Raw genomic sequence first — 9,770 nt, 5'->3', positions numbered from 1 at the left:
GAATACTAATAGTGCCCGCACCTTGTCCTAATTAGCTCAGATTTTCATGGATTATCATTGCATTACATATGTTTCAACCAAGTGTCACAAAGGGGTACCTCTATGCCACCTGTACAAAGGTCCAAGGAGATAAATCGCATTTGATTTCTCGATTTTGATAGATCTCAACTTGAGGACATCCATACCGGGACAACATAGAAAACAGATAATGGACTCCTCTTTTATGCTTTAAGCATTCAACAACAGATAATATTCTCATAAGTGATTTGAGGATTAATGTCCAAGCTGAAACTTCCACCATGATACATGGCTTTGGTTGGCGGCCCAATGTTCTTCTCTAACAATATGCATACTCAAACCATTTAACTCATGAGAGATCTCCCTTACTTCAGACAAGACGAACATGCATAGCAACTCACATGATATTCAACAAAGGTGTGGCAGGTTGATGGCGTCCCCAGAAACATGGTTACCGCTCAACAAGCAACTTATAAGAACTAAGATACATAAGCGACATATTCATTATCACAATAGTTTTTAGGCTACTTTCCCATGAGCTATGTATTGCAAAGACAAGGAATGAACTTTTTTAAAGGTAGCACGCAAGCAATTTACTTTGGAATGGCAGAGAAATACCACATAGTAGGTAGTTATGGTGGACACAAATGGCATAGGTTTTGGCTCAAGGTTTTGGATGCATGAGAAGCATTCCCTCTCAGTACAAGGCTTTGGCTAGCAAGGTTGTTTGAAGCAAACACAAGTATAAACCGGTACAGTAAAACTTACACAACACATATTGCAAGCATTATAAGACTCTACACTGTCTTCCTTGTTGTTCAAACACTTTTACCAGAAAATATCTAGACCTTAGAGAGACCAATCATGCAAACCAAATTTCAACAAGCTCTACGGTAGTTCTCCACTAATAGATTTAAACTACATGATGCAAGAGCTTAAACATGATCTACTTGAGAGCTCAAAACAATTGCCAAGTATCAAAGACAATATACCAATTACCACATGAAGCATTTTCTATTTCCAACAAAATAACAATAAGTATAAATGTTGCGGCTTTCAGCTTTCGCCATGAATATGAAAAACGAAGAACACAAGTGTTCAAATGAAAAAGCGGAGCGTGTCTCTCTCCCACACAAGGATTGCTAGGATCCGATTTTATTCAGAGAATGAAAATAACAAAACAAAAATAAAAGCAAACAGACGCTCCAAGTAAAGCACATAGAATACTCATGAAAATACAACCAGGAAGGGCCAACAACTCCAGAGTAAGGAATGGCGATCGGCTGGGGTGGTAAACCCTAACTCCGGTGATCTCCCCGGCGAGAGGTGATCGGTGGATCTCCTCTCCCTCCCTCTCAGGTAACCTTGGCTCCTTCCTTTCCTTCCCCTCACCAATGTCGCCTCCTTCGTGGAAGTGGGCGGTGAGATATTCGAGGACGTCCGATCCGGGTTCCTCGGATCCAGAAGTGTTAGAGGGCGAACTACATCTTTGGATCTTAAAAGAGTGGATTACACTCACATCGGCAGAAGGTGTTCCAATCATTGGGAAATTCTTGACTGATAATGAAATCTTGAAGATTGGATCTGTCGTGGAATTCTCCTCATATCAGGCCAAAGTGGTTAGATGTACCCTCTCACCGTGCATGGATGATAACAGTGTTTTGTCGGAGGTCTATGACTCTTCTACAGTGCCGCACCTAGTGAAGACGTGGAAGATCTCCTACTCCACGGTTCGTGATCTTGATCAGGGTAGAATGAAATCTTATGATGGTACTCTATGTCTTTATGAGGATTTGCTTATGCTCAAAAATGCTAAGGGAGATCGTGTGGGTTTTCGACCTAAAGAGAAGAATGATCTCTTCAGTATGGGGGCTAAGCTCTTTTTCCCAAAACACGTGGTCCGGATGGGACTGCCTTTGTTTACCCCATCGATTGTTGAATCTAAAGGACTTGCAATGAAGGCTTCTGCCCCAAGAGGTGAGGATTCTCCCTCCTCAGAGTCATTCTTGAAGGATGATCTGTTGCAGACGCAGGACAATTTGGGTAAGATTAATTCTACAGCTGGAAGTACATGTCATTCCCACTTCTCGGAGGACCATGGATCTTTATGTCCTGGATTCAGTTTCTCTCATGGAAGGAACTTTGCAAGAGATGTGCTTTCTAAATTTCAATCTACTGTGGCCCCATCGGATGATTCGGGTCACTTCACCATGGTGGTCTCCTTTGGAAGAGCTGCTTTCAAAATTGAGGAACGTTCTGCTAGTGTGGCTTTGGAAGCTGCCATTGGAGGGCAGTGTGATAATTTTAAAGTGTCCGAGCTTAGTGACAGGGTTTTCTCTTTTTGTGTGGCAAGTAAAGAAGTGGGATTTCATATCCTCAAGCTTAGAAAGTTTGTCTGTGCACATTTTAAATGTTTCTTCCATCTCTGGGGACGTGGAGGTCCTAATTGGAAGTGGGAATACACACAATGGGAAAAGGAGGTTGATGAAGAGTGGACAGTGGTCAGCCCACCTCGATCTGTGGCAAAAAAAGGGTTAGCAGCTCTAAAATTATATCCAAGAAAGTCTGCAATTGCCAGGAAGCAGTTTGAGAAAAGGAAATTGGTGTTTGCTGATGATATTAATTATTCAGCATGCTTGGGATATTCACAACCTTCTACTGTTCAGCTGCCCAAGGAGATGTTTATTACAGAGGCCTCCCCTCGTATTGCCTTTGGTTCAGTCAAGGCTTTTCCTTTTGCACAGGATAGAGTTCATGATCAAAGCAATGAGCTTGCTGGGCGGGATGAACACTTGGTTTCAAACGATGAAAAAAATGGGCCAAATAACAGTTGGGCTGCGGCAGAGGCTTCATAGCTAATCTCGGAAGAAGAGGCCCAAGATGAATTTTATAATATGATTGATGAGATGGTCTATAAGGTCTGGGCCTGTGGGCGTTGCCTACATATGGGCCACTTGACTAAAGATTGTGAAAATGATGTGAGGTGCAAGGCCTGTTTTTCATATGGACATATTAAACGTAACTGTTTTGGGCAAAAGAAACAAAAAAAACGATGGATTCCTAAATCCGCCGTTCCATCTACCAATAAAGAATCAGAGTCCTTGTCTGCACCGGTCGACTCGCCTTCTCCGCACAAACAAACAAATCCCGAAGCTCCTCTGCATAGCAACCCTACTCCACCGCCATTGTCGTCCTCAACTGATCCGATGGCAGTTTTTGAAGTCGATCCGGTGCCATGGCTGCCGTGGGGCCATCAAGTGATTGACGGCGGTCCGACAAGGTTGCCGCGGTCTTTCTATTTCCCGGCGCAAGATCCTCCGTCTGAGCACCTGGACTATTGCATTGCGGTGCTTGACCCGCCACCTCCTCATCAAGCTGAGCCGTTATGGAGGGAACAGGTGCACGACTTTCTTGTTGGACCTCTTCAACGCAATGTGGTTTCAATTCAAGCTAGTCTGTTTGGGATAGGGCTTTTTCAGTTGAATGGTCCAAATTCGGTTAATGCTCTGGTTCAGCACGGTAATTATCAATTGCAAAATAGAAATCTTCGATTCTTGCATGTTGGAGAAGCCCCACAGAATCACCGTGCTGCTCTGGGTTTCCATAGAGGATGGCTAATGTTCCTTGGGATGCATCCAGATTATCGCAATAACATTGACATAGCCAATGCAGTCTCGACCTTTGGAAAGTTTCATGCATGGAACCATAACGATCCTATCAAAGAGAGAGCGTTGGTGTATGCTTCTTTCCCCTCCCCACAGCTGGTGCCGCGTGATGTCGTGTTTGGGAAGTTTGGCACGGTGGGAGGGGTCAGGGAGTCCTGGACTGCGCCTGTGTTCATTCTGTCAGCAGATTTTGCTGAGGTGTTGCCGGCGGATGAGGATCAGATGCCGTTGGACGGCAATCCGCATCCATTACCTGGTGCTTTGTTACCTAACAATAACCTATTTGCTAATCCCCAATTCCCTGAGATTGGGTGGGATGCAGTGGAAGCTGAGCAGGAGGATCAGGCTGGACAGCATCATAATATTGATCCACAGCAAGGCAATGTTGATGAGCAGGATGAAGAGTTACCTGAATCCATGGTCCTCAGTATGTCTAGTGCCTCTAGCTCTTCAGTGAATATGCATGATGGAGCACTTCTGCCTCTGCCTCAAGGTGCTCACCCTCCCTTCAATATCATCAACCTTGGTATGGTGATCACCAGGATTGGTCCAGTTCAACCCCCTGAAATGCAGTGGAGAAAGGTGGCTAATTGGGTTCTGCCAGCTCTATGTTTTAAAACAATTCCTGCAGCTATGAAGGGGTCTACTTTTGCTTTGCTTGATTTGAACAAGTTGCCACCTAGTTTGGTTGCTAATGGGACACAGAGACTGCAGGTTGACAAGTGGCAAGGAGGGTTAAGGGTGGCTCTGTTGAAGAAGGATATAATGAATGCTTCTTCTCTGCAGATGAATGAAGGGGAGTTTCTGCAAGGAACAAAGGAGGGCATGGAAATTACTGTTACTCCCTTAGTCTTGAATAAAAGGGTTCCTAGAAGGGCAAAGTCACAGCTTGTACAGCCTGCAGAGAGGAGGTTTACAAGAAGTTGCTTGGCAGATGGTTACAAACCTAAACCAGTCCTCTCTGTTACACCAAAGATCAAGAAGAAACCCAGAGCCAAATTGCTGATTCAGAAGGTAGAGGAAGAGGAGGGGAAGTCTGATAATGTCATAAAGGAAAAGGTGGCGACAGAGGAGGTTTTGCCTGCTACTCCAGTGCATGTGTTATAGAGGGTGGGGTTATCTTTAGGGATTGACCCAAGTAAATTGACTCAGGAGCAGCTTGAGGCTGTGTCCAAGAAGAAAACCAATACTGTTGGGAAGCATGATTAGTTTAAACAGGAGGGATGTTGGACAGTTATGGTGTGTGCTTTTGGGTCAGTGTATGTGTGAGTGGGAGTCCTGGGTTGTGTATGGCAGTATAAATCCGGTTCTTGGAAGCTTTTGTCTCTTTGTTTGTGTCCTGTTGGATGTGGGTCTTGTCAGAGTTATTTGTACTCCTATCTCACTCATAACTGGTATGATCACTTTTGGTGAAGGAATTTGGTCTATGTGTGGGTTGTTGCTCTTGGCTGATATTATATGTCAGTTATTGCTCTCTGTCTATGTTATGCCGTTTTATTATGAGTACATTCCATAAAAGAAAGTGGCGTATACTATGTTGGAATGTTAGAGGAATTAATGCTGATAATAGACAGAGACAAGTAAGATCCAAAATTGAGGAGGGTGTATGTGATATTATCTGTTTGCAAGAAACCAAATGTGAGAGTTTTGACTGGCGTGCTATTCGAAAATTTTGTCCTAAGAGATTTGATTGCTTTGCCTGTGCTCCCTCAGTAGGTGCATCAGGGGGTATTTTGGTGCTATGGAATTCAGCTATTTTCTCAGGCGTCTTGATGCAAACTGAAAAATATGGCATAGTTATTAAATTTACCTCATTGCATAATAATGAAACTTGGACGATGGTATGTGTTTATGGGCCTTGTCAGGGTGTGGAGCGAGATAACTTTGTCACCTGGTTATATAATTTACATGTCCCCTCTGATGAGAACTGGTTATTTCTTGGGGATTTCAATTTCATGCGCTCACAAGAGAATAGAAATAAACCTGGTGGTGACATCAATGATATGGTTTTATTTAATGAAATCATTGGACAGTTAGGGCTTCTGGAGCTGCCTATTAAAGGAAGAGCATACACTTGGTCAAACATGCAGAAAGATCCATTGCTAGAGCAATTGGATTGGTTCCTCACCAGTGCAAATTGGATCACTGATTTCCCAAATACTATGGTTCTTCCATTGGCCAAAAATGGATCTGATCATGTGCCATGCATTGTCAATATTGACACAGATATACCTAAGGCTAAGATCTTTAGGTTTGATAATTATTGGGTTAATATGCCAGGTTTTTTGGAGTGTGTGGCTAATTCTTGGGGAAAAGATTCAAATAAATCCTATAGTTCTGCTATAGTGACAGACAAGATGAAAAGGCTAAGATATGAGCTGAAAAAATGGCATGTTAGTTTAGGCAAGTTAAAAGCTCTTATACAAAAATGCAATGAGGTGATTTTGGCCTTGGATACTTTCGAGGAAAATAGGACTCTTTTTAGAGTGGAATTTAACTTCAGGAATATTGTCAAGCTACACCTGGATGAATTACTGTTGGCAGAATGTAACTATTGGAGAAAAAGATGCACCATCCGTTGGATTAAACAGGGGGAAGATAATACTAAATTCTTCCATGCTATGGCAACTGAGAGATATAGGAGGAACACAATTGCTATGCTAATCGATGAGGAGGGCAATGAAGTATCTGATCATGAAACCATGGCAGGGATGTTATGGACAGAGTATAAAGGAAGAATGGGCTGTTCTGAGGGTATTTCCATGCAATTTGATCTAGGAAGAATTCTTCAGAAAGTAGATGATCTGGATGATCTCACACTGCCTTTTGAGCAAAAAGAAATGGAGGAAGTAATAAAAGGAATGCCAGTTGATAGGGCACCTGGACCTAATGGGTTCAATGGTCTATTTCTTAAGAAATGTTGGCACATTGTGAAGAATGATTTTTATAAGTTGGCTACTGATTTCTATGAGGAAAAAATACAGCTGGAAAATATCAATGGGTCTTATATTACAGTAGTACCCAAGAAGCAAGTGCCCACCAGGGTAACTGATTTTCGTCCCATTTCTTTGACTAATGTGTGTGTAAAATTCCTGACAAAGCTAGCAGCTAACCGTTTGCAAGGGAAAATTTTGAGATGCATCCATAAAAATCAGTATGGATTTCTCAGGTCCAGATCTATCCAGAATTGTTTAGCTTGGTCTTTTGAATACCTCTATCTGTGTCAACTATCAAAGAGACCAATTGTCATTTTGAAATTGGATTTTGCTAAAGCTTTTGATACAATTGAACATGAAGCCATTCTTAAAGTGATGGAGTTTAAAGGTTTTAATAGGAAATGGATTAATTGGGCTAAGTCTATAATGTCTACTGGGACATCTGCAATCTTGTTAAATGGAATTCCAGGCAAAAATTTTCACTGCAAGCGTGGTGTTCGTCAAGGGGATCCAATCTCACCTCTGTTTTACATTTTTGGATCTGATCTGCTTCAGTCTGCAGTAAATGACATGGTGCAGCTAGGCACTTTATGTAGACCCATTGAAACAAATGATGAGGATTTTCCTATAGTACAGTATGCTGATGACACACTATTGATCATGCCTGCTGATGCCAACCAGTTATTAGCTCTTAAGGAAACATTGCAGAAGTTCTCACTCTCTACAGGTTTAAAGATAAATTATGAGAAGTCCTATATGTTGCCCATCAATGTTTCTGAAGAAAGAATTCAGCATTTGTCCCAGGTTTTTGGGTGTCAAGTGGGTAAAATGCCCTTTACTTATCTAGGTTTACCCCTGGGTACAATGAAACCGACGATCACAGAATTGACACCTCTTGTCTGTAGATTGGAAAGGAAATTGACAGCTAGTTCTTGCTTTTTATCTCAAGGTGCTCGCTTACAACTGATAAATTCTGCTCTGTCTTCCATGCCATTGCATTTCTTGTGTACCTTGCAACTGCCAGTTGGTCTAACTAAGCAGTTAGATAGAATACTAAGGCAATGCCTCTGGAGAGACAAGGATGGGGAACCAAAACAGTCATTGGCAGCCTGGGAAATGGTGTGTAAACCCAAGCTGAAAGGTGGTCTGGGAATTGTGGACTTTCAGAAGCAAAATGCTGCATTACTGATTAAATTTCTTGATAAATTTTACAATAAGAAAGATTTACCTTGGGTTAATCTGATATGGGATGCTTATTACCAGGACAAGATTCCACATGCTGAGAATATTTGTGGGTCTTTTTGGTGGAAGGATGTGATTAAGCAGGTGGATAATTTCAGAGGGGTGGCTAGAGTGCACCATGGCAAAGGAGATACCTTACTCTTCTGGTCTGATAATTGGGTCTTACAGAATTCCTTTAGGCCAATGTGTAGAAGATTTCCAAGATTGTACTCTTTTGTGATTAATGAAAATTGCTCAGTGGCTCAGATGTATCAGGTCCAGGAGTTGGAGAGCCTGTTTCATACTCCTCTGTCAACCCAGGCTTATCAGGAGCTTCTGGAGATGCAAGTCATTATGCAGCATAATCCTTTAACTGAGAATAAGGATGTTTGGAACTATTGTTGGGGTGACAAATATTCTTCTAAAGCCTTTTATGAGCAGATACACTCACATATTCAGGTGCCCAGGGTATATAAGTGGTTATGGAAGTCTTGTTGTGTTATGAAGACAAAGGTGTTTGCTTGGTTGCTACTGGTAGACAGGCTTAACACCAGAGATTTATTGAAAAGAAGGAATTGGAATGTGACAGATGATACACATTGTGTGTTGTGCCCAGGAAGGATACATGAGGATAGAATACACTTGTTTTTTGAGTGTAATTTCAGTGTGAGAATTTGGAACTACTTGCAGATAAACTGGCATCCCTATGACCATATGCAAGATGTGTTGGATCAGGCGAAGAGAAGCTTTGGACATCCTTTCTTTATGGAAGTTATGATGGTGGCTTGCTGGAACATCTGGATAATCAGGAATGAAAAAATCTTCAGAAACGAGAGGAGCTCTTTCATTAAGTGGAGAAGCAAGTTTGTTCATGATATTTCTTTGTTGCAATATAGGATTAAAGTCAAGCATAGAGATAGCTTTCTTTCCTGGTTAAAGTCTCTGCCTTAGAGACCTTCTTTTGGCTAGTTAGCCTTTTGGTAGCTTTAGTTTATTTTCTTTTCTTCTGTATTCTTTGCAGACTCTCTATCTCTTTTATTTAATAAAGTAAAAAAAATGCTGTGGGGCTTTGCCTCACAGTCCAGGGTCAAAAAAAAAAGTAAAGCACATAAGATGTGACGGAATTAAAATATAGTTTCACTAGAGGTGACCTGATAAGTTGTTGATGAAGAAGGGGATGCCTTGGGCATCCCCAAGCTTAGACGCTTGAGTCTTTTTGAAATATGCAGGGGTGATGCGCGTGAGACACACGTCCGTTGGGAACCCCAAGAGGAAGGTGTGATGTGCACAGCAGTAAGTTTTCCCTCAGAAAGAAACCAAGGTTTATCGAACCAGTAGGAGCCAAGAAGCACGTTGAAGGTTGTTGGTGGCGGAGTGTAGTGCGGCGCAACACCAGGGATTCCGGCGCCAACGTGGAACCTGCACAACACAATCACAGTACTTTGCCCCAACGTAACAGTGAGGTTGTCAATCTCACTGGCTTGCTGTAAACAAAGGATTAGATGTATAGTATGGATGATGATGATGATTGTTTGCGAAGAACAGTAAAGAACAATTGCAGTAGATTGTATTTCAGATGTAAAGAATAGGACCGGGGTCCACAGTTCACTAGTGGTGTCTCTCCCATAAGATAAACAGATGTTGGGTGAACAAATTACAGTTGGACAATTGACAAATAAAGAAGGCATAACAATGCACATACATATATCATGATGAGTACTATGAGATTTAATCAGGGCATTACGACAAAGTACATAGACCGCTATCCAGCATGCATCTATGCCTAAAAAGTCCACTTTCAGGTTATCATCCGAACCCCTTCCGGTATTAAGTTGCAAGCAACAGACAATTGCATTAAGTATGGTGCGTAATGTAATCAAAACAAATATCCTTAGACAAAGCATCGATGTTTTATCCCTAGTGGCAACAG

The 9,770-nt window shown here is 42.0% G+C and overlaps 1 protein-coding gene across 1 annotated transcript; it reads left to right on the top strand.

Annotated features, from left to right (window-relative positions):
* The first annotated feature begins 6,304 nt into the window (after positions 1-6,304).
* LOC139830311 (uncharacterized) lies at positions 6,305-8,205 on the top strand. Its single transcript, XM_071818319.1, has 5 exons — positions 6,305-6,727; positions 6,920-7,007; positions 7,089-7,346; positions 7,467-8,007; positions 8,100-8,205. The coding sequence occupies exons 1-5, from the start codon at positions 6,305-6,307 to the stop codon at positions 8,203-8,205; spliced, it is 1,416 nt and encodes a 471-aa protein (XP_071674420.1).
* The last annotated feature ends 1,565 nt before the right edge of the window (positions 8,206-9,770 follow it).

Source organism: Lolium perenne, chromosome 4 (assembly GCF_019359855.2).
Source record: "Lolium perenne isolate Kyuss_39 chromosome 4, Kyuss_2.0, whole genome shotgun sequence".
Classification (NCBI taxonomy): domain Eukaryota; kingdom Viridiplantae; phylum Streptophyta; class Magnoliopsida; order Poales; family Poaceae; genus Lolium; species Lolium perenne.
The sequence above is the reverse complement of the archived record's forward strand: the minus strand, read 5'-3'. Positions and strand labels throughout refer to the sequence as shown.

Coding starts and splice junctions, on each gene's coding strand:
- LOC139830311 (XM_071818319.1), top strand. CDS start 6,305: ATGGCAACTGAGAGATATAGGAGGAACACAATTGCTATGCTAATCGAT. Junction 7,008..7,088: donor TAAAGTGATGGAGTTTAAAG/GTTTTAATAGGA, acceptor ATGGAATTCCAG/GCAAAAATTTTCACTGCAAG. Junction 7,347..7,466: donor GAAGTTCTCACTCTCTACAG/GTTTAAAGATAA, acceptor TTACTTATCTAG/GTTTACCCCTGGGTACAATG.